The 25242-nt window shown below is 44.7% G+C and overlaps 2 protein-coding genes across 8 annotated transcripts in view; one reads left to right on the forward strand and one right to left on the reverse strand.

Annotated features, from left to right (window-relative positions):
- Positions 1–25242, reverse strand: part of LOC111868519 (zinc finger and BTB domain-containing protein 24) — a 140262-nt gene that overhangs the window by 49585 nt on the left and 65435 nt on the right. The window contains exon 1 of one of the 5 annotated variants that reach the window (XM_023859221.2): positions 424–509. The exons of 3 other annotated variants lie outside the window; for them this stretch is intronic. The gene's annotated coding sequence lies outside the window, so the exon portion shown is untranslated. Of the gene's footprint in view, positions 1–423; positions 510–25242 lie in introns of those variants that run through there. One more of the 5 variants, XM_023859223.2, reaches the window with a different exon arrangement.
- Positions 1–25242, forward strand: part of LOC111868520 (delta and Notch-like epidermal growth factor-related receptor) — a 96497-nt gene that overhangs the window by 12052 nt on the left and 59203 nt on the right. For 2 of the 3 annotated variants that reach the window (XM_023859229.1, XM_023859225.2), the window contains exons 2-3: positions 161–854; positions 23930–24102. In XM_023859229.1, the coding sequence (XP_023714997.1) occupies positions 411–854; positions 23930–24102 (617 nt within the window). In that variant the 5' untranslated portion in view covers positions 161–410. Of the gene's footprint in view, positions 1–43; positions 855–23929; positions 24103–25242 lie in introns of those variants that run through there. The other variant, XM_023859226.2, reaches the window with a different exon arrangement.

Consider the following 25242-nt stretch of genomic DNA (forward strand, 5'->3'; position numbering starts at 1 on the left):
CGTTCCTCCGAAACGTCGGTTAACACCACATATACACGGTGCCAAATCCCAGAAGACTGCTTTCTTCAACATTACACATCTCTGTGCAGCGGAAGGAGGTCTTCTTATTGCTACTCTGCTCCTGTAATTAGAAGCTTGTGATTTCTTTTCCTTCTTGCAGAATGGTTCTTGGCTTGAAACTGTGAGGACAGCAGACGAGGCCGGTACCTAGAGGGAGAACAATGATATGTCGAAAGACTGAAGTCGGCCATCTTTGTCCACGATAAGTAGCAAACTAAAACAATCGAAAAGAGGCTAAGTATCCGTCCTAGACAAAACCACATACTTCCTGTTTGTTAACAAATATAAATTTAAAATTTATAATTAATTCCTCTCACAAACAGAGCTGGAAGCTAGGAAACAACTGAAAAATGCAGAACATACCAAATTTGCTGTGCTTCATTAAGACTGTTGCTTTGTTGTCCTTATTACTACGAACTTCAATATACAGCGGAGCTGCGACTGTGAATTCAACGCCCTCTAAATTCATAACGACATTAAGAGGAACGGTAACAGCAAGCACGACACCGGAAAGTTCTGCAGCTAACCCTCAAACTGCCTCCTCCGTGATCAACACGTTACAAACAACATGGCCACCTGCACCAACGAGTACAGCAGAGCCGACTGCGAGTGTAGTGACCATAGCCAACAGTATTGGGACGACTGCAGCGCAGCAACCACAGCCTTCTGCACACCGCATCCCTTCAAGACTTGAAGAGAAGCTGGAGTCTCTTTCCTGTGACATTCCCCCGCTGCCCACAGAGTCCAGGCTCTGGAGAGGAAACGAGACGCACGAACTGATGCTGCCAATTACGGTAAGTAAACCTAAGCTCGACTACAGGGTTCGGGAGCCAGAGAGCGTTTTCAGTGTTGCGAACTGTACCCAGTACTTCTCAGCATTAGCAATCAGAGGTGCGAGAACTCGCGGGCACGCGGTGCGTTTTAGCAACCCGAACGAGTCGACATTGCAAATGTTGAACCCAATCACAAACGGCATTCCAGATACCGTGTATATATGAAATTATTTGCGTTGTCGCAATCTTGTCAATTTTTCTTTCCAAAAAATAGTTCATTAATTGCAGTTGACGCCACAGAACATTTAGCAATGAAAGCTATGAGCTGAATCACTTCAGTTCTCTTCCTCAGGATATCTGACGATTCTACACGGTATAGCGACCGACAGTATTGTACAGCGTCGAGTGATGGAATGAGAAATAAATGAACTATAAAGGATTCGGAAGGAAGCGATTGTGGCGTAACCGAGGTATTATCCCAGTATTTGCCTGGAGGGGCTGAAGAAAACCACAAAGAACCTCCGTCAGGATAGCCTGTGTCCGAGCCGAAATTCGAAGCCATCTCCTATCGAACACAAGTCTACAGCGTTATGTCTAAACCAACCTAGTCCTGTTAATGTTATATTTTAGCGGCCTGTTGCACTGGTTCATGTCCATGATGTGTATTTATGCTAACCGTCTTACAATGCACATTTTTTATTTATTTTCACCTTTCTCTTCACTTTTACACTACATGTTTCAGCACTAATGTGCCATCTTCAGGTGTATCTCTATGCACGTCAAACTACTGCACTGCATGCCATGACGTCTTCATTCTAAAATGACTAAAATGTGTATTCGTCATGTATAACAATAAATTCTAAATATTAAAACCTTTCAGGATTCGTCATCCATACGTCGTATCTCAAATACGCGAATCACGCCAACCCTCCTCTATGGGAGGTTAGCATAAATACACATCATGGACACCAACCTAGTCCGACAAATGGAGTCCTTAGTTTGCACGGTTCGTCCTGTGCTTTAACATGCAGTTGGAATGTCCGTAATGGTGTAGTATTCAATGGCACCTCAAGAAACGATGAATTATTGTCCGCAACTGGATCTGTGGAGGGACAGAAACGGCTGTGTTGACTGTTTGTAGCGCATACCACAAGACAAGGAGTGACAATAGTAATGAGGGCGCCAACAGAATGAGCTACTGACTGCTCCATGTACAACACTACTGCCTGAATAACTGGCTGTCCACCCAACCATTCAGTTAGTGAACTACTGATTAACTTACCACCTCACTACAAGTAAATACCGACTGAATAAATAAGTAGTGATTTACAGATTGACTCACTAACATTTGCCTGCCTAATTGCTGAGTAACTATTTGTCTAACTAAATAATTCCATCCGTCCATCCACTCACACTCTCACCCATCCATCCATGGTACGAAAGAGCAGACCATGCCTAACTTACGTATCTTATGCTACAACGGCAGCTTAGACATTTGAACGGTTGTAAGCCTGACTACCGCCAAGTTTAAGCCTCTAATATTCTCTATGTCTGGTTTCACCCTGTCCTATACCGCGAACATGTTCATTCTCATGATTTTGTGTGACTTCTGCTTGTCGCCTGCACAGTTTTGTTTTCTTTTCCCAGCGGACCTCGCTATATGGCCTCATGACAGACCGCACAGAAGACACTACTTCCAACAGTTTCTCTATTGTCGCGTGCGTATCCGTTGCCGCTATACGCGTTTATTTAACCGCTACCTAGCAGCGGACAGTACTCCGGCCTTTCAGCTGCCATGTCACAATGTGTATATTCTCAAGTTACTTGTATATTTAGTACAGATCTTGCTTGCTAACTTCAACCGAAATGCATTAACTTCTTTCGGAGATGAAACACGACTTCTCCATTACTCATTCATTTTATACGTTTTCTGAAAATGAAGCACAATAGTTCAGTTTACTTGAGTTAATGGTTCTCAGTCCTCTTGTTACAGCAATACAAAATATGTGTACTGTATCTTTTACGAATGAAATTATATGAAATATCAAAGGTCGCTCACGTACTTCTCCAGAAAGTTAGCAGGACTATATTTGTTATAGTGGTCCAATTGTGCTGGTTTATTTTAACCAAGAGGCGAAACCTTTTTGCACATTTGATACTAAAGGGACAGAACTGCTGTTAGAACGGCAATAAGAGAGGTCGCCGTAGAAACAGAGCGAAAGAAAAGCCCTGTAATGAGGGCAGGAAACAAAACGTTATACGAGTACTTAGAGAGGCGTCGTGGTGAGCAGAGGTGGCGCCCAGATGTGGTTAGGCCCAAGTTCGTATCGGTCACAGCAACGAAACTTCCCTATTGAAACTTCGGTAGCCGTATCATGGAAGGAAACAGTTGCTAGAGTTGAGTTTAACTCCCGCTACTGTAGCAACGGAATGGCGTGTCGGCACGTTCACGGAAACAGTAAATGCACTGCGTCCAGTACCGATTCTCGCCACGTAGAGTATTGCGTGTGGGTCGCCCGCGTCGAATGGTATACGCTAGTTCTAACATTTCACACCAGGCTATTAAAATACTGTAACGTGGATGGCCAGAGCGTTATTACGCAACGGCTCGGGAAACAAACCTCAGCTATTGTGTTTCCTGTGGGGTCCGCGACGCGATCGTTGCTATGCAATGGTTCAGTAAACACTATTCAGCAACGGAAGACAGTGGTTTCCGTGGGGTCCGTGCAAAGGAGTTATCTTAAAAACAAACGGCGCTCAGGGCCGCGACATAGCTCAAGCGGTTAGTCGCTGGTTTCCCACCGCGGCGGCCCGGGTTCGAACCCAGGTCTGGTCAAGTGGGATTTGTGGTGGACAACGTGACGCTGGGGTAGGTTTTCTCCGAGTACTTCGGTTTCCCCTGTCAATCTTCATTCCACCAATTGCTCCACAATCACCCTCACCTATCATCTGGGGCTGGCACAATAGGCCAGAAGTGGCTGCAGTACAAGGGACTTAGTCCCACCCCACTAGCAATAAAGAAAAAGAGCTACGGTTCAATTCTGAGGTCTTGGTAGGAAACAGGCACGGAAAGTTCGTCTACCTGTGAAGACATCACGTGTGTGCTGTAGTGCAGTGATATTGGGAGTGTGATTTAGAGACACTTCTCTAGTTCCTGTATGATAATTCCGTGAAGAATGGTGGAAATAGCCTGAGAAGATTAGTTAGGAGTGACAGTAAATCAGCAAGAGTGTTTTAATTATTTGTAGTTACGGCCTGTAAGTTGTTCATAAATCCAATACGAACCCAAACCCGCGTCTTAGTCACGCAAACATGTGACAACACTTTCAACTCATACACAGGGCATTTTTATGTTAATCAGACTGGAGAACACTTGGGAGCATGGGGCGACCCACCAAAAAGTCGCCCTGCCCTCTCTTATGTACAAGTATATAGGAGAATGTGATCCACATAATTTCATTATAAGTTTGGTATACACTCCTTTCGACATATACTTTGCAAGGGGGCCTGCAAGCACGAAGTTTATAATTTACCCTTGTATTTATCTAAAGGGACCATAAGTAAGGAACACAGACAATCAATTAGCAAACCGGCGAGGGCGTCCATCCAGAAATAAGCAAGTCCCAAAACAAAAGAATGATGACACAAAGACAGCTAATAAAATCTATGAAAATGTGGCAAAATTCTGTAAGTAACAGTCCATAATGAAATGACGGTCTCAAGATGCGGTCCAGCCGCTTCTCAAGGAACGAGCCACACACAGCTCACCGCAGAGTCCAGGAACAGAAGCAAACGTTCTCATACACAGGATACAAAACATGTCGTGGTTATTTTAAACGCACATATTTTCATTTTTCGGACAGAAGACCCAAGCTCTGAAGCATTCCTATAGGTTCACATGAGATTCAGCTGTTGCTGGGCTTATAGAATTCGTTTAGAAGGCAAGCTGCAAGAAGACGAAAATTGGAAAAACAAAAGAGAAGACGGCGTCTCAGTACATTATAACAAGGGGAAGCTCGCCTCGAAATAACAGAATAAAGTCGATTTGAGAGAGTTTCTTTCAAGGCTCCCCCACTGAGTCTTGTCAGACTATAAATATAAGCAACCCAAGTTTCTTCTTCTGTTCTCAGCTTCTCGTAATTTTCTTATTGCTAGTCCCTTGAACTGCGGCCACTTCTGGCCTATTGTACCAGCCCCAGATGATAGGTGAGGGTGATTGTGAAGCAATTGGTGGAATGAAGATTGGCAGGGGAAACCGAAGTACTCGGAGAGAACCTGCCCCAGCGCGACTTTGTCCACCACAAATCCCACTTGACCAGACCCGGGATCGAACCCGGGCCGCCGCGGTGGGAAGCTACCGACTAACCGCTTGAGCTCTGGCGCGGCCTCAATTGGGCCCCTTAGAGAGAGCTAACCTCAGTCACTGAACTAACGTGTAGGAACGCAGTTGCGTTATTTCAAAGCGCTCCACTACGAAGCTCTCGGTAGTTCAAGTGACGTAGCGTCAAATGGCGGGACGGAAAATCAATAAGAAACTGCGAAGGACGCAGCGTGAAGACCTCACTCGGGATAGTTGTCTCCAGGTCAGAACCTCCCGATACGAGGTAGGACTGCTCCCCATTCGATCGCGATATTCGATACGAAACTTATAATACTATATAACTAATTATTACCGTGTCCACTGGTCTCTATCCTGAGCCAGATCAATTCCATCCTATCTAACATCCATCTTAATATCATCCTTTCACCTATGTGTAGGTCTTCCTAGTGGCCTCTTTCCTTCTGGCTGTCACACCGAAACCCCATATGCCATCTACATGCCCTGCCCATCTCATCCTCTTTGGCTTAATCACTCTAGTTATTCTGTGGGAGTGTACAAGTTGCGAAGCGCCTCGTTATGCCGTTTGCTCTGTATAGGACCGTACAAGAGTGACTGAGTGGCTGACTCATGTGAACATGGTCATGAATCTTCGGGTTCCCTGAAAGAAGGCGGTTTCTCTACTGGCTTTGCAACTATTAGCTTCTCAACGAGAACCATGTTCCATGAAGACAGATCGCTACCAGTTGTTTAGAAACTCTTACCGTTCCGTGTACTTTCCAAATAACTAAAAATGGACGTATATAATTCTCCCGTTATTATGTGTCACTGCAGGACGCAATTTCTTAACTGAGGTAATAAAACAAGTTACAGCTAAGCACTGTCAGGTGTCACAGTGACTAAGACGCAGTTTTGGACTGGTGAATCGGTTTATCGGATCTACACTAGTTGTAACTACAAATAACTGTAACACTTTCAAGAATGCTGTAATTATAACACACGTCAGGTCTCCTATTCACTTCCCTTGTAAGCACTCTACACTAGTCTCTCTCCACACACTGCGACTCTATCCCACTGCACTGTAGCACACATCACTCGCAAAGTCTTCACACGACGAACTTCAAGTGGCTGTCACTTAAAAATCTCGCAATGTCATTTAAACACCTGAACTCTGAAATCTGATCAAGTCAAGTCAAAGTCACATTGCGACTGACAGTCAGTCAGTCAGTCAGTGAGTTTTGGTGTCGAGCCCCATCTGGATTCATGACCAGATATTAATTATTACCGTTTGACAGTTACGGTCCTGCTTCTGTGGGGCGCCCTCTCTGACGAGAGGACGGGTCTGTCTTTTGTATATGCTGCTGGCCCTTGCCAGCGCAGTGTTTCTCGGGTCCGAGGCCCTTGGGACTCGTGACCATATTTTACTCTCTAAGATTTGAGACTTCCCTTTTCCTCGCCTCCTACGACTCGCAGGGTCACGGCGGAGGTATTTGACCTCGCCTCCACACGGGGTAATCTCCTGAAATCTGATCTGTATGGAATCTCATTATATAGCCTCCGCATCGACGGCGCACAGAAAACAGCCTCTATTGTTGTAAAGGAGTATTTACCGCGACGTTGCAGAGTAGTGGCCGCAGCGCCGACCGCCTAGAAAACGCCGTACTTTTATTGTTGCCTTGCATGTATTCGAGCGCGAGGTGTTTAACGGCCAGTTACCTAGCAACGCTCTGTCCATCCACGTTACAGTATTTAGAAGTGATCAGGAAAATACATGGGCATAAGAATGAAGACAAAAATGTTATATAACGAGGAAGAGCCGGGGTAACAGTCGATAGAGCGACTGGCTACGGGCTGGACGACCGAGGGGTCGGAGTTCGAGTCCCGGTAGGGCCAAGAATATTCCCTTCTCCAAGTCGTCCAGACCGGCTCTGGGTTCCACCCAGCCTCCTGTCCAGTGGGAAAAGGGGTATCTTTCCGCGAGGATAAAGCGGCCGGGGCATGACGCTGACCACCCACCTCCAATGAGTACCGAGGTAAAGAAAAGGTCGGTCTACATTCATTCTCCCATATGCCTTCATGGCGTAGGGACAGCTTTACGTTTCACATAACGAGGACTTCTGTGCTCTATTCACTATTGTAATCAACAGAGTACTTTATAATCAATGTGGACGACCGGGTCTCGATTCCCAGTAGGATCTCCAGACTAGCTCTGGGGCCCGTAACAATTCGTACAGAATTACGACGTAACTGCGAACATATAGGAAGGATGACAGCATTACTGCGATGACTGTTAAGTGTGTAGGCTGTCAGAGTCGGGACTCCATGTCGCCTGATGATTCCTGAATACGGACCAGTTCGTGGAATGAGAATCGGCAGTGGAAACCGAAGCATTCGGATCACAGATCCCACTGAGATAGGTCGTGAGAATGGAAGGTGGCCTGTTCTAACTCAGAATCGTGCTCAAAGGCGGATGCTGAACTTTCCCTCCGGGCTTTGCTTCCGTCGAGTCTGTGAAAGTAAAAGTGAAGCGGGGAGACAAGTGCGGCCGCCGGTGGCCAAGCTGCTTCTGAGGTTGTGGTACTGGGATCGCAGCTTCACTCAGGAAATGGATATTTGTGTGCTGTGCTCTGGAGGCAGATGTCTTACAAAGGGCTAATTTCTCGCGAGGGAGCGAACGAGACTATATCCAGACACTGGCATCAGGACGGGAATAAGCAGCGCGTTTTTTTCCTTGTCACATAAATCTGTAAACCTACTAGCTACCTAATTGCTTTCATTTGTTTCTCTGATCTGTATTTTTTGTGTCTTTTGGTGAGGCTGTTGTCACCTGTTAGATGAAAACGTTCATCAGTCTTCTTCAGGGAAATAAACTGGAAGTAACGTAACATTGAAACATAACACGAGAAACGAGAAGACTGCTACGTAAGGTCGAGACCACGAATGGGTTAAGCACATCAAGTATGACACTTACGTCACTCCTCACGTTCTCACCATAGCAGCACCGCCTACTTCCCCTGCCTACTTCTCCTCACGCAAAACACACTGGACACGAAACCTTCTGACTAGTAAAAGGTAAAGATAAAGTTGTCCCTGCACTTAACTAATTAAGCGTTACATAATGAAGGCGTATGGGGGAGTGAATTATCAGAAATAAACAAATTATAAAAAAAACCTTCAATTGCCTCAGATATTCCATAACACATTAAAATAAAATACTTGCGTGCAAAAATAAAATTTATCTGAAACAGAAGCAAGATGAACAAAATCTTCGGAGTCTGCGCTATGGAAGAATCCGGATACAGGGCTTCTGAGATGCAATTGGTGAGACGGGCCACTAAGTGTTCACGGAGTGGCTATAAAATCGATTCGTTCCGATTGAGGTAAAGATCAAAATGTTGGGCTGTAGAGACAAATCGCTTTGCCACGGCGACTGAGTGCAGCGAAATGCAGATCGCTTGTATCGGCTTCGGGAGAAACTACTGCACAGCTGAGGCAGAAATAGGTTAACGCATTATGATGACGGAGAATTTTGTGGAATGAAGATTGGCAGGGGAAACCGAAGTACTCGGAGAAAACCTGCCCCAGCGCCACTTTATCCACCACAAATCTCACTTGACCAGACCTGGGATCGAACCCAGGCTGCCGCGGTGGGAAGGCAGCGACTAACCACGTGAGCTATGGCGCGGCCTCCCCCCCCCCTTTCCAAAAGGCAGAAGTGTTATCGCTCGAACCAACCTAGGTCGATCTTGTTCTGTTTGAAAGCGTACAGAGGATTTTGCTTATACGGCAAATGTATAGCTAACTGTTGTGATAACGCTAACTGGGAGATGTAATTTCACGCATTCTGCACACCGACACTGCATGGATATGAGTGGAGAGTTTCACGTTTAACCCAACAGGATTCAACGCCAGGACTGAGTGGTAGAGGGCGAAAAATCTATACAGGGCATCTACTGTCCTGTTCAGAATCTGAAGTTATCACAGAGGTGGTTATGAACAGTTCTATCTTCTGAGCCGATATGAAGGACACCTATTTTTGGAGATGGAATATTATTATTGTTCAGTGACTGAGTGTGACGGGTCTTGGATTGATGACCGGACCTCTTCGACTCTTTCATACAGCGGTCACTACACTTTACAGTTCACTGCGAGTAATGCACATAAACGCACACAAGTGGCCACAGTAACGTCTTCGTTGCCGTTGCTTGGTAGCATTTCAAATAGTTGACCAAAATTCACTTGGTTGTTATCTAGAAAATCGAGATTTTGTGTTTGAGATGGCCTGTGAAGTTCCCTTGACTTTGGAGCTAAATGTTAATTAAATGCCGAACATGAATTAGATTTGTCCACCCATCAGGTGCTTGCGAGGATCACACACTCTCACACAAATATAGGCAGGCGGCGTTTCAAAAATCGCTTTCTCATATCCAAGAGCGCATATTCGGCAAAGTCTGAACGTCGATTTTTTAATGACTACGGTACGTATTCATGCTACGATATATGAGGACGTAAGGGCAAAAGTAACTGTACTCCGAACTGGAGTACATCTTCTCCCTCTTGCTACGAATCTTCCAGCCAGTGGCAGGTTGGCGATCAACAGTGGGATGAGGTGGTTAGGGGAAGTACCCGATCGATACGAGAACAGCGCGAACCCTGGAGCCCACACAGCATCCAGCAGGCTGGCCAACTGTACGAAAATAAAGACGGGTTGTCTAATTGCGGGAAATGTTGACTGTTTTAGGGTTAGAAAGCCACAGTTCCTTCTATGGAATCATATTAAGGAGTTTCTCGTGTCTTTCCGTCACGAAATTCCCTGTTACGAAAGCTGAAATTGAATCACCTCATTCGCAACAGGATAATGCTCTACTGAAACCCAGTTCAGCCCATTATACCAATGCTTTATAATGGCTGCAAGATGTTATGCAAAAAACTGTGCACGATTAACTTCCTTCCTCATCAAGAAAGATCATTTCAGTGTTACGGTTTCACTCGATCACAGCGGCCGCGCGTTCCTCGCTCGCTCGCTCCAACTCTGGGATCGTGAGTTCGTTCCAATCCCACTCAAGGCATGGATGTCTGTTTGTGTTTGCATTTATTTTGTGTTAAGTAGCGACCTTGCGACGGGCCGATCCCCCGTCCAAGGAGTCCTACTGACTGTCTTACATCAAGAGAAAATGGAATTTACTCACTTCGATACCGGAAGGTACAAGAGGAGCAGTTTAAGAAAGTTGTGGTTTCATTTCAACGGATTAATTTACTGTGTAAAGATATATGATTCAAGCGGCAACAGTCGCAAGGGGCGAACTAACTGGAGTAGACTGTTTCACTTACAATTTCTTGTTGGCCAGATTAAGAAGGCTGTAACTTGACAACAATAAACTGATCAGCATTACAGGCGTTTCGGAGAAGGTGGCGCATGGAATATGGATTTTCACGAGTTTCGGGATTTGTGACAGAGAACATAGTAAAAAAATGAGTTTTTTCTGAAATATATACAGGAACTTTCATCCAAATCAGCAGTAAAAGCGGAAATTAGACATCGCAAAATACATACGTAATACTAGATATATAGTATATTTATGGAATGCTTGATTTTTAAATAATATGTGGAAATCTGAAGTCTCGAAGTTGAGGTTACTTCTGATGCGTGCTACATGATCTCCTCCTCCTCCTCCTCCTCTTTCGTCTTCTTCAGACCGCGACTGCATAGAATTTTCAAACGCACTTTTTCGAACGCTGCATCCGTTACGAGGCTTCATGTCCATTCCTCACAGAGAAACTCTACACTGGAGACTGTGTACTAAACAGAGGCATAAACATTTTTTGGAAATATTTCACATGAAAGTTATGGACGTCGATCAGATCTATATATCATTATATGGATCCAGTTTTATTCAGTTTACAGAAAATCGATGTAGACTTATTTGAGCTTTTCGTAAATCGGACCAAAATAAAATTCGTTCGACGGCTCTCCCAAATTTCAGCGCAATCTGTCAATTAGCTTGCTAGAAGAAACATGAGGACGATCAGATCTGCGTATGTTCGTGGCATCTGCAGCGCTTCGTACAAAGCACGGACAGCGCTGCGTTTGCAGCTGCACCCGTCCCACTTCAACATCATAACGGCCTGAGGACCTAATCCCACTGCATTACCGGTTAAATTATTATTATTTCCGCAAAGAGAGGGTTTCAAACCCTGGCATGAAGCAAATAAGGGAGAATTTAAAGGCTAGGGCAACGCTATGCATTCACGAGGCTCTTCGTTCAATTCCACCTTACTTTGACTAACCCAGCGTTTCTCCTGTTCATCAGTTTACTTCAATGAGCTATTTCCACTGAACAGATGGGCCCATATTCCGCCGCATATCGGAATATTGCGAGTAAGACTGTTTGTGAAACTTGCAAAACGAAATGACGAAAGCCGGATGTACAATTTCCCTGGTGTGACTGAAAGCAACTATAACAAAATTCATTCATCTAAACAGTCTTCCGACTGAGATTCGAAAGACAGGACTTCCAGAATACCCGTAAAATCATGTGACACAAAATGTTGGAATTCAGTAACAAAATTACGTATACTTTTACAAGTTTGAAACTCCTGCACTCGGCGAGTGGCTGATAACTTAAACTGTGTAACATTTACACACAGGCGTTCAGAGGTTCTGTTTGTATGCCGTAGTTTTCATTCTGTGTGGTGAATCATCGACTTTCTTATGTTACGTCTGTACGTCGCCCAACATACCCCCCGCCTGGAGGCATCACAATCGGACGACAAACCATCAGCACACTATCTCTGCTCACTGATTATACATTTCACATGGAGCAAGAACACTAACAGAACCGTCGGCACTGGTGCGAAAACTTGGATTATTGCCAGTTCAAAAGAAACCGAAATGATTTCTCATTGTAATATACTAAAGCATTTCTCAAGGAGTGTCTACCGGGTCGTGCAGGAGTACCAACAGTTAGAATAACACGCAACGTGACACAGAACACGACTAAAATCATTTGTAACAGACTGCGGGCTTAATGTACGTATAGGCGTTTTTGGCTTAAAGTTTTTCTCAGTGTTTTACAAGCCATAATATTAGGACTACCTTGAGCTCAATTTGTCTTACGAGACCCTGTTCGAAGACTGGAGAGATCGGAGGACGCTGCAGACACATTGCCTGTTACGGGAGCGGAAGGCAGAGAAAGGGGAACACAGAACACGTGCAGAACCTCTACAGGTTTGTACGCGGAGTGGAAGAGCCTCTACTTACTTCTGGGCACTCGAGTGCTCTAGACTGCGCTTCTGCGAAGAGAACTTGCGCCTCAAGGAGGGGCCTGGCAGGGACTTTGCACAGTATCTTACGTTCTTTACTTCGAAACTGCAGAGGTCAACATGATCCTTACAATTCGTCATGTGTTCGTCCCGACAGGCTGCGTACTTGTTTCAAGTGCAACCTTATAATTGATTTTCACTATATTTTCATGTAGACTCGTTGCTAGGCGACGACTGCGAAATACGTAGCTATACAACAGCCGTTGCTAGGCAATGGCAGCGACAGACACGCACACATTGACGGAAAAGTTGTTAGGGGCGGTGATCTCTACTCCGTCCATAACGAGAGGATATAACGAGGAACATCTGCCATTAGAAGAGAGTCTTGAGACGGCAGTGAGAAGAGTAGGAGGTTGTTGTGAGACGGCCGCCAGTCTGGGAGTTTGAGTTAGTTGTGAGACAGTCGTCGGCCTGTAAGGACGTGAATACGGAAGCTGAGGAAGCTACGGCGTTGGAAGCCATTACCAGGCGACAACTGTTGAAGATACAGCAGACTGTAGTGACTTGTAGAGTCCGCAAATTAGCGGTAGTGCTATAGTTTCTTGTAGTTACGATTTGTTAAGTGTGCAGTCAATCCGATTACCAAACCAAACCCCGTGTGGAGTCATTCAAACACGTGACAATATATTTTATTTGACGACGGTGTCCGAATTCAATGCGGGTACAAGCTATCATCAGCCACACCAGAAAAATGCCTGGGAGAATACCTCAAATCAGGCCACAACCGCCTCCTTCCACATCCCTTCCCATTCGTTATTCATTACCCGTCCTACCACTCCAAGCTATGTACATCGAGCTACTGACATTCCCATTCAGTGATCTTAAATTCGCTGAATTCAATTGAACAAGTTCAAAGGATTTTAAGTTCACACATGAGCATGGATAAACCGTCTAAGCGTTTTGTACAAAACCCATACAAAATATGTAACATTTATAGTCCCCCAAAGTCTGTGGGCAGACTTTAATACGTATCGGTGAATTACACTTTTGTTGTGGGCTATGACTGAAAGAGTAATTTTGCAATTCCTGTTCTATTGGTATACACAGGGATTAAATGCTTCACAAAATCATTACATTACAAAAGAAGCTACACGAACTCGTATCTCTGAAAGTAAAGGACCAAAACGAAGCTTTGTATTTGTATTGGAAGTCAACATGGACTTTAACAAAAGCCTCATTATTAAAACCCGCTAACGTTTGATGGCATGCAATACACATCTGTGTGCGGGTATATCCTTTGCCTTGAATATCTTGTGTGAAGGAAGAAATAGACGCCACAATTAGCAGTCATTTAAAAAAGTCACAATTTAAAGGTTTCTCAATAGATGGACACTACAAACGAATTTTTATAAGAAAAAAAAAGAAAAAGCTATCCTTGTAACAAGCCGTGAAGGCCCATAGGGTTGTGAGACGTTGAGTATGCCACATTTTCTTTAGACAATCGCCTCACAAATGGCGGTGAGACTGTCGGCCTTATGGGCCCGTCGCACTTTACCCCCAGTAAGATTCCTGGTAATCATTTCTGTTAGAGGCTGAGTCGATCCCAGGACCATAGTGCTTCTGGAAGGATTAGGTAAATTGAAAATTCCACCTCATCGGTATTCGAACCGGCGACCTTCCGGCTTGTAGCATAGTGCTTCAACCAAATATGCTACCGCGTGCCCTCCCCCCCCCAACAAAACAGAAGACAGAAAATATTGAAGGGAAGTGAATATCCGGCCCCTGTGAATGTTGAGAAACCACGCATATAGCAATGTTTGAGCAAGGTAAATTGTTTTATTTTCTAAGGAAATAATATAATAATTGCATTAAATTCTTTATTAATTTATTTACGTGCTTAATCAGTATCCCCAATTCCAACTGCAAAGTAAGCACGAGCGAGGACAGAAACAAAACAGACATATAGACACACAAGAAAAGACATAAGAAGACAATAATAATTCTGTTGGTGGAATCACGCCAGACATTAAGCTTTGTGTTATGTATATACGAGTATATACATATAAACAAAAAACCTCAGTGGTTTTAGTCCGCAAGCGAACTATACCGAACGAGCGACCGCCGCTTGTCGGCGAAGTTAGTGCCAACTTTAGCGGATAGAGGGTGTCACGTGGTCAGCGCAACGAATCTACACGGCCGTTAATTTCGGTTTTCTAGACCAGATCCGCTATTTCCTTGAAATAGCTCTTCAATTATCATTACGAGGCTGAGTGGACCCCGTTCCAGACCCACTACTTCCCAGAAAAAATCTGGTAGCGCCGGGAATCGAACCCAGTAACTATGACCACTAGACCATAGAGGCATATATCTGAACATGCAAACAAATACATTCACCTTGAATACAATTAATATTTTAATAACCAAGAAAGTAACAAAACATGATTAAGAGAAAGTTTTCGTCCCAAAGACGTGAACGTCCGTGCAGACATCAGCAGCAGCTGAACTGCGTCCAGTAGGGGAACAATGTTTGCATGGGGAGCAGACACTGGACACAGAAATCTCTCTGATATACAGAGCACCAATTTCCAAACAGAAGGAACATCTAAGCCAAGGTGAGCTTGAATAAGTAATACTGCAGCAAGTTGCACTCTCAAGTGCTCTAAGCAAAACTGTAATGGGAAAGAAGCAGTAAAAACAAGCTCACGCTGGATGCGTGTCACTTCTAAACGACAGACGCGTATTCAAGCTTAGGCATAACTACGATACAACATAATACACAGATATTCGAGTAATGAGATAATAGTAAGATAAGATTGTCCGTGTTTATCTAATTAAGCACTACGCCATGGAGGCGTATGGGGGAGCGGCACTAGCTGGAGGTGAGTGGTCACCTTCACGCCCCGGCCGTTTTACTGTCGGGGAAAGAGTCCCCGGTACCTATTGTATAGGAGATTCGGTGGACCCCAGAGCCGGTGTGAACGACTTGGAGAAGAGACAATTTCTTACCCTACCAGGACTAGAACTGCGATCTTTCGGCCGTCCAGCCCGTAGCCAGTCGCTATGCCGACTACGCTATCCCGGCTCCCGATAAAAATAGTAATAGTAATAATATATTATTTATTTCCCTAATTATGGAAATGCATTCTTGTCTCGCGACATAGGCGGGCACTCTGTTCTTGCGTTCATAACAATTACCTGAACGAAAGTGTTCCTCCTGTACATCGTCTTCTTTGTGGTGCACCCTGTTTCTAGTTCCCTCCTTCGTGATTGTTTTCCAGACCGTTATGAAGACAAGCTGCAGAACTCAGAGGGCAAATGGTCATACCGTCGAAAATCCTATAATATTATTTCACCATTTTCTTCTTGACGTCACAGCAAGCTTAGAGTCTTGGTGTGCTCTAGTGCACACACCGGCAGGACCTTTCGGTGTGTGAGACGTCACAGAGGGCGGTACTCTTTGTACCATTGCGTCCCTCCCAACGGAAGTATTTAAGTAAAGCAAAGCTATCCCTGTACCAGGCCGTGAAGGCCCATAGGCTTGTGAGACGTTCAGAGTCCCACATTATCTAGACAATCGGCTCAAAGATGGCGGTAAGGTTGTCAGCCTTACGCGCCGGCCGCGCTTTACTCCCCAGGAAAATTATTTTATTAATTCCTGGTACTCATTTTTGTTAGAGGCTAAGTAAACCCCAGGGCCTAGTGCGGCCGGAAGGACTTGAAACCGCGACCTTCCGGCTTGTAGCATAGTACCTTAACCACTACGCTACCGCGTACCCCCAACGGAAGTATTTACGACTGGTAAATCAGTTGGATGTTGGTTGAAAATAGAATTGTATGTGTGTAATGAGACATCTATCAGGATCTGGGGTTTTCACATTAGAGGAATATTCATGCTGTGACCTTCTGGGCGCTGACAGCTCGCATTCCTGTAGGCTAGCACCTCACTTTTGGAGAAGCATACTTCTACCTGATGACGAAGGCAGAATGTTCCTCCAGCAGATTACACGATTCACAACACAAAATACCACAGGAGATATATCGACCCATTACTAGGCAACGACTGAGTATACACGTTTCAGCGAACACGCAATATGAGCTGTGTTCTCTGTGGACCATGCTAGAACGCGTTACTAGGTAACACGGCAATACTCGAAAAGAGAAAACGGCGTTTTCTATGGATCCGACCCGAGGCTATATAACGAGAGTCTATTTGTAGCAGGGGGATTAGAGAATTGGAATTGGGAGTTCAGACGCTGCAGGAGTACAGAACAGCAGTCGGAAAAGAACTGTGTCGAGTCTGAGGAAGTGGCAGTTGCAGGAAATGGCAAAAAGGAATTATACTGTGCCCAGAAGACGTCATGTGTGAGTTGAAGTGACAGTGGGACTGTGATATAACCGTTGCCAGGACACGACTAGTGCGTGCGCAGCGGTGAACCAAAGTGTGTAGAATAGCGATAGCGGTGTAATTGCCTGTAGTCCCGAACTACGCAAATGCATACGCGTCAATAAATCCAATCATCCAATCCAGAACGCAACCCCGGTCACGTGACAATATTCTGTTGAATGAACATTTTAAATATAGACGAAACAACACTTCTATTTATATACCTAAAACATGAAATGCTGACGGTTGTAATTATAAGCTTGTATATTAGGTTGGTTGGTGGGAGTTGCCAAGGTAAAATCTAACTTTGCTGGAAATCTATGGTTCCTTGCTGACGGGTGCCCCGCAGCTCTGACCCACGTAGTTAGTGCTACCAGGAACAAGTTACAGGCGCATGTGTTCCGTCCAGCCTAAACAAAACAAGCATTTTCAAGCTGTGGAGTGATTTGCTAAATTAATAATATGTCGAATGAAATAATTAATTTCTCTACCTGTGTTAATAATAAACCTAAGCCAGTTTGTGCATAATGTTTATTGAAACAAATTGTTTTATAACGAGACATGAGACAGTGCACAATGTGTGCACAAAGAAATTACCTTTCATTTGTTATCTGCAACGTCACTGTCACGTTAGAACCCTCATATGCCTGTCGGTTCAGAGCAAATCTAATGCATCTAGTTCCTCGTTAAAACAGTGCGCATTTTTTAAATACTTAATGTCGAAGTATTTCGTGGTTTGTAACTCTTTGCAAATCGCCCAGGAGACGTGAGCCATTGCAAGGGAAACGCCGAACTCTGCACTGAGAGGATGTATTTCTGTTGGAACATCCGCCGGACAATTTACGCAAATGCTCCAGTGACTGAGGTAGCTCTTCCTAAGGGACCCAACAGAGCAGGTGCCTCCCCCCCCCCCAACTGAGGACGGAAACAGATCCAGTGTTCATAATGTTGTGTTTCCTTGCTTCCAGAATACCGGATGATGGACAAAGCACAAAATCCCAGCAATTCTGTGCTTCATTTTATTCTTACAAACATTGAACTCAATGAGGGAAGACAATTTAATAAAACTGAGAACGTTCTCCAGTTCTGAAATCAGTGTTGAGTGTAAGGAACTGTTCTAAATTGTATTCGTCTGAAACTTCAGAACTGATCTGAATCTCGTAATTAAAAGTTACACACATCTTCAGTCATCCGGCCCATTGTTACATAATCCTTAGTGAGTAGCAGAAGAATACGAGAAATCTTTTAAACATGGGTACGAAACATCAGAAATGTCAGCCTCACGCTCCAGCCGCTTTAATATCTGAAAAGAAGACTGCGATACCCATTGGATCTGAAGTTGGTTTGACTCCAGCTCCGTCTGAACGTTGTGGAAGAGACAAAGGCCTCTTGCCGCTGCCGAGAACCGAACGCCCACCGCTTGTTTATCCCGCCCATGGCCTAGTTACTACAGAAACAGAGCACTACAAAAACAGTACTACAGTACAAGGCACTACAAAAACTGACCATGGAAAGTTAAAGTGAGTCACGGATTATCATGAAACCGAAATATTTCGCTGCGTCAACAATTTTGTAATTTTGAATTTCAAGCGAAACAGCCTTAATAGAAGTTCTTCAAAGACCTACTGCGACACAAACTTGATAGGGAGTTTAAAATTTATGAAGATATCAGCAGAATGATGTTTATACTAAGCTACACGAAAATCGATCAATTCTAATGCCTGCACTATGCTGACACCCGTAATTAAATAAGGGGCTCACAATAAGCTTCTGGCGCCGAGCGGCGCTTTGTTGCTCGTGCATTGTACGGGCGTGACGGAGCACTCGCTTCGTTCCCTTTCTAGTCACGCAATTGTCACACTTCGTAATTAATGAGACCTGATAATACTTTTCTTCTGGCTCCTTTCTGTTTTAATGCTCCCTCGCTGATGCTTCTTTCTTCTTGTTTCTGAAGCATCCAAATATATATATGGTACTATATGATGCTGTATATAAAAGAAGTCGGTTTCCTCCATTACCCAATTGTATTTCTCATTCGGCGTATCGCTTATGGATTGGTGTTGTAGAGAAGCATAACGGTTTATTACTTATGGATTGGTGTTGTAGAGAAGCATAACGGTTTATTACTTATGGATTGGTGTTGTAGAGAAGCATAACGGTTTATTACTTATGGATTGGTGCTGTAGAGAAGCATAAAGGTTTATTACTTATGGATTGGTGCTGTAGAGAAGTATAACGGTTTATTACTTATGGATTGGTGTTGTAGAGAAACATAACGGTCTGCGCTTTTATTGAACAAGAGGGATTCTATGTGTACATTTCCTATATTGTACGTTCGGCATTGAAAAATGATCCCCCGAAAGCACGCGAAGCTTGCCGAAAAGTTAAAAATATGGGATTTGCGGTTCTAAGGACGGTGACTATGAAAAGTTCTATCTTCAGGGATGTGAAGCATCGTGCTCTGGTAGAAGTCTACCGATATTCCAGGGGGACAAACTGCCTCTATCTTCAGAGGCGAAGAGTAGGTCTTGCAAGCAAGCATATCCCCTTTACAGTCCGATGTGCGCAAGATTTTATGTAATTTTACTCCGAGTCATGTTACAGACCTTATAACCTAAAATGTATTCAGTCTCAGGTGGCCTTCTGTACTGCAGGGCCTTAAAACCCATAAACTGGGTGGAGGTGAGTGATTAGCTTCTCTCTCCGCTGCGTTATTGCCTGTTGTAAAGCCCTCGGTATCTGCAGTACAAGGACTTTCGTGGTCTCTAGAGCCAGTCTGGACACACTATGGCGAAGAAGAGATTCATAACAATGCCTGAAATAGAACCATGGCCGACCATCCTTTAGGCTGATAATCACTTTACTGAAAGTCTTATTAAGGCTACTGACTTGCTAAGTTTCTCCAGATGAGTGGATAGAATATACTTAAAATAGTCCACTACCACTTTCTTTCGCCTCAACCTTCAACATCGACCAAGGAGATTATCGGAGCTGAAATGAGATATACCTGGTTCGATCTTTGGTTACTGAATCAGTTTTAGTTTGTCTTACCCACTCGTGCCAGGCACATGCTGATTTAGTCACTTCACTTGGACACTTATCTCTCTCTGCGCCCCGTCTTGCCCCTCACAGTCATCCTGACATCCGGTACTGAAATGTGCGGATGTAAGTAAGTCAGCAGAAGGTCCGTGCCAAGTATGCTTTCAACGGCTTCAACTTCGTTCATCAAAATTGGACAGCTGTTTCGAAAGTCATTTTGAAGAACACATTCAGACAGAGGCGTAGTAACAATCTCACAATAAATGTGGTTAATCTTTGCGGATGCAGTTATAAGAACCAAACAAGCCACACGAGCGCACTCTGTGAACGAAATGCACGCAGTGTAACTCTGAACTTCAGGCACGCGTGTCTCCAGCTCTGGAATTTCTCTTTTTAAATCTCATATAAGAGATTATACCCAAACGAAACTTGAAGCTTTAGTAGAGAGGAACGTAACACAATAATATTTTGTTTCCGATCTTACACGTGCCTTTCAATCAAAGCCTTGATTAGTCTGCGGCATGGCTTCGCAGTTATATCCTGCATATTTCTAAAACCGTTATCAGACTTGACTTGCCTTCGAAAATTAATCACTTCACATTGTGAAGAAGTGAAAGATAAAAACATCCTCGAACTGAGCTACAGACATGCCATTGTGCGTAAGTTGAAATATAGGCCGTCTATCGAGGCGTGTGGGGAAGAATACCTTCTCACCATGCTCACCACATCAGACATGGAGCGCACCTAACCGTCTCGTACAGTTTACTTCTCTCGCAAGAAAATACAGAGCTGTTAATTAAGAAACAGAACAACCAAACGCGCAAAACGCCCCTAAAATAAAACCTTAATATGGCGGCTTGTGCAGAAACCAGAGCTTCGCGTTCTAAATCATTACGCCTCGAGCAGACGCCGCCGGGTTTGTTACACACGGCCAGCATTCCACTCTCTCGGCAATTATCTGCTCTGCTGAATCTTAATCACTCGTTCGGCGCTGTCTGCAGGGAAGTTTCGCAAGGAGGGGGTGAGAGGAGAGAGAGAAGAGGCCCACGCCAAGCAACGAGTCGAGGAGGTGTGAGGGGGACCGTCGTCAGTTTTCCAGCAGCTCCGCGTACTTCTAAGACTACAATGGAAGTTCCGGAACTCATGTAAATGGCAAGGGAACAGTAAACGCAAATTCCGTATATTCGTTCGAGCTATGCTACCTTGTTACCCGGTTGTTCTGGAGGAAAATCCAGTCCAGTTTTGTATCCACGGTTGATCCTGGGGTTCATATCTGTGGTTAACAGACCTAACCTGAGAGAGTAAAATGTGGTCATAGGCCCCTGAGACTCGGACCTGAGAATGACTGCGCTGGCGAGGACCAGCAGCAATGGTAAACAACAGACCCATCCTCTCTTCACAGAGAACTGTAACCGTAAGTGTTCAGTTAGGAAATAAAATTGCTGGTCGTGAGTCTCAAGGGGCTTGTGGCCAAGACGAACTCATTGACAGTAACCCGCCAGTCGTAACAGTAACTCGGCTCTGACGAACAGTCACTTTGTACAGACTAACTACGCTACCGCGTGCCCCCGTTATAGTTATATAGTTATATGCATATTTACTTTTATTTCAGTGTGGCTAATAAAAAGGGGCATTATTACTGATTATTTTTCGCTCAATATACAGTTTTGACTTCCCGTCAATTTGAAGTAGTATGAGTTAAGGGGCCGCACCATAGCTCAGGCGTCTAGAAGCGGGGCAGGTGCGAACTCAGGACAGGTCACGTGAAATCTGTGGTGGACAAAGTGGCCCGGCTGCCCCCGACTTCCAATTCCACCGTCTACTTGACATTCACGCATCAGCCGACGCTACACAGTCTGAATACGGATAGACCAACTTACAAAATCAAGTCCCTTTTTTAAATTACAGTAGTTATATTTTCTTTGTTGAGGAGAATGTTTTGACGGAAGAGGGATGAAGTGACAGGAGGTTGCAGAAAACTGCATAATGAGGAGCTTCATAACTAGTACTCTTCTCCAAGTACTATTAGAATGATCAAGTCACGGAGGATGAGGTGGGCAGGGCATGTAGCACGAATGCGGGAGACAAGGAATGCGTATAGGATATTGGTGGGAATGCCAGAAGGAAAGAGACCACTGGGAAGACCAAGGCGTAGGTGGGTGGACAAAGTTAAAATCGATCTTGGAGAGATAAGATGGGATGGTATGAATTGGATAGATCTGACTCAGGACAGGGACCAGTGGAGGGCTCTTGTGAACACGGTAATGAACCTTCGGGTTCCTTAAAATGTTGAGAAATTCTTGAGTAGCTGCAGAATTGGCTTCTCCTCCAGAAGGGCTCAGCTCCATGAGTAAGTAAGTAAGGAAAGCACATATATAGCACGTCACTTATAGTTCCTGCTGTGAAATGCAGTGGCGAACTGTGTACATTAGCAATCCTGTATGTTGCATCGCTAGGAAAGTTAACAGAGTGAATATATACGAATACCTAGGGGCTGGTCTTTGTACTCACGTACAGTCTGTTCCGATATACGAGTACTGTAGATCTTAAGATCTGACCGCACGTCCTTTCGGTTCTCATACACGAGCCACATCGAGAAATTGTATAAATTCAAGTAACGTTTCCCACGTCCGATTAAAGATAAATTCGAACCTGTCTCTCCCTCAACTCCTCGCTTCGCACAGAGAACAGTCAGCCTTACTTTTAATGTATGGCCTTTTGTTCTAGTTCATTTTACAATCTATGAAATTCTAATAAGCTTTCTGCAATTCCAATTACACGGCATGAGTCCAACAGCAATGACCATTGTTCGTGGTAACCATGAAAGGTCTAAAATTTTTTACACTATGGTACAAGCCGGAAGGTCGCGGGTTTGGTTCCCGAAGAGGTCACCGGATTTTTTTTTCAATTGACCTAATCATTTCAGCCGCACTATGGCCCTGGGGTTGACTCAGCCTCTAACAGAAATGAGTACCACGAATCTTCCTCGGGGGTAAAGGGCGGACCGCGCGTAAGGCTGACACCCTCACCGCCGTCTAGAAAATGTGGGAGCCTCGACGTCTCACAACGGTACGGGCCTCTGTGGCCTGTTACAGGGATAGCTTTACCTTTTTAATACACCCGTCAACTGCGCTGCTGCTTTTTACACACGTCTACTGCTCCTAGTCTGCGGTTGCAAACTGCTTGTGACCTATCTTCGGAAACTGCTGAACGTATTTCTGGAGCCAGTCTTCTAGTTGCACAAGCGAAATTTTGTTTTTGTTCACTGTGTTCATAAAGGAAGATAGTGCGTTGCGCGGAGCCTCCCTTCTACAGGATATTCGGGCTTCTTTATAACATTAGGCCGTTTGACGAAACACGACTAAGCAGAGTTCCACTGTGGAGAAGGATATGAACTTGGCAAGAATAAGAACTGGCAATGCTCCTGTTTCAGCAAAACATCCGATACAGAAAGAAGGTATCAAATGAAAGTTGTAGAGCTCAATGAGACGTGTAGACAGCGCCATGCAGGGCCTACATTTTCTACACGAACACCAGTTGTTTAATGTTATAAGAAAACACGTTTACAGTAGCATGTATATGGACTATGACCACCTTAGAATTTGCACGCCTGGCGATTGTAGATATGCACATTTAGACAGGTATACCCACTGGGCGGAATTTTGCATTCCGGGGAACAGACAAGTTGATAGTGATGATGATGGCCGACAGGGAAGACGGAAGACATACAGCTTAACATTCCAACCACGGCCAGGGCCTGGCATTGTCATTTTTTTTTTCGTTAAAGCCAATTTGTTTCCGTGTGACTGTCCCAACGCCTGAACATACTAAAGCATTTTTATAAAATTTGGTATGAACGTCATGCCACTAGAGGCCACCTAACTTCCTGTCACTGATATTTCCAACATGACAGCGGGATTCTCCGGGGATGAGCCCATTCATGTATAACATAAAGTAATAACATGACGACTGAATGAAATCTTTATTAGCTTTGGGTTCTTTGACGATAATTAACGAAGGTGGAGATGTTATGTGGAGATTTCATTTCTGTGCGAAAGATCAGGGCTACATGTGAGTTGTGTAATGATGCAGGTGCAGCCGGACTGTGAGGGTGAAGACAACGACGAAGCGGAGTCCGCCCCGGCGTCTGTTAGCTGGGAGGGGAGCGCCGAGATGCAGAGCGGCGACATTCTACTCGTCCGGATAGACGACTCCAGGCTCGTGGGGCAGGCGGCGCCTCAGCGGGGAGCACCCACTGTAGACAGGTACCGGATGCTCTAGCGACTCCTGATGAAGGTGGAGCATTGATAGAGCAAGCACTGACTGGGGAACCTGAAGTTATGCAACAAAATGCCATTTTGCTCCCAGAAATTCCCATCTGGACGGCTTTGCGATTGAGCCCCCCCCCCGCCCCCAAGAAAAGAAATATTTTATAACTTACGAAGTAGCTAACCAATTAACTGACAAATTGTACAGGATACAAATGAGAGAACGACTAATCAATCAGAAAAGTAATGAGCCTGATTCAAGCGGAAATGCTTGTGACTTGACGCGGGAGGTGCTCGGTTCGAGTTCCGGCTGCAACACCGACCATCCTGACAGGTTTGTTTCGCTTCTCTCGGTTCGCCCAGGCAAATGTGGGGATGATATCGGAAATCAGGGCACCAGTTCTACCGTTCGGCGCGCGCAACCCGCGGTGCCGACAGCGCCGAGGGCAGCAATGTAATTGCAAACTGACAAACAAAGTACACAAACCATCTAACAGGTTTAATAACTAAATGAAGAGGGCAGACAAGCATAACTAGAAATTTCAGTTCCCATCTTCAGTCTATCTAGAGTGGAGGCAGAGAATGGTGGAGCTATACCTGCACTCCCCAATACGTCTTCATGGCGCTGTACTTAATTAAGCACAGGAACAACTTTGGTTTCTGTACTCTATCTTTACATCATATTTTTCTAGAACCAATTTTAGTATTATTAATTATTAATATCTATCGCTAATTCATACACTTTACAATTCACTATAGCACCTACGGCCGATCACAGTGGCCGTGTGGTCTAAGGCATGAACTGTCTTTAATCGCTCGAACAATTCGATCGTGGGTTCGAATCCCACTCAAGGCATGGATATCTGTCTGCGTTTGTTCTGTTTGTATTGTCCTGTGTAGGTAGCGGCCTTGCGACGGGCTGATCCTCCGTCCAAGGGCGTCTTACCGACTGTCTTGGGATTAAGAAACTGAAGTGAAACAAAGCGTTTCACGGATGCCATGTGCTCCAAAGTGGGAGCAACAAAAAAGCGAGAGAGAAATGGCATGTACTAAGTCTTCTCATCTTGTCTTCACTAGTGGTGGCCTGGTAACGGCTCCCAGCAATTCATAGATTCCTCAGATTCCGTGTTCGGCACC

Source organism: Cryptotermes secundus, unplaced genomic scaffold, assembly GCF_002891405.2.
Source record: "Cryptotermes secundus unplaced genomic scaffold, Csec_1.0 scaffold206, whole genome shotgun sequence".
NCBI classification, from domain to species: Eukaryota; Metazoa; Arthropoda; class Insecta; order Blattodea; family Kalotermitidae; genus Cryptotermes; species Cryptotermes secundus.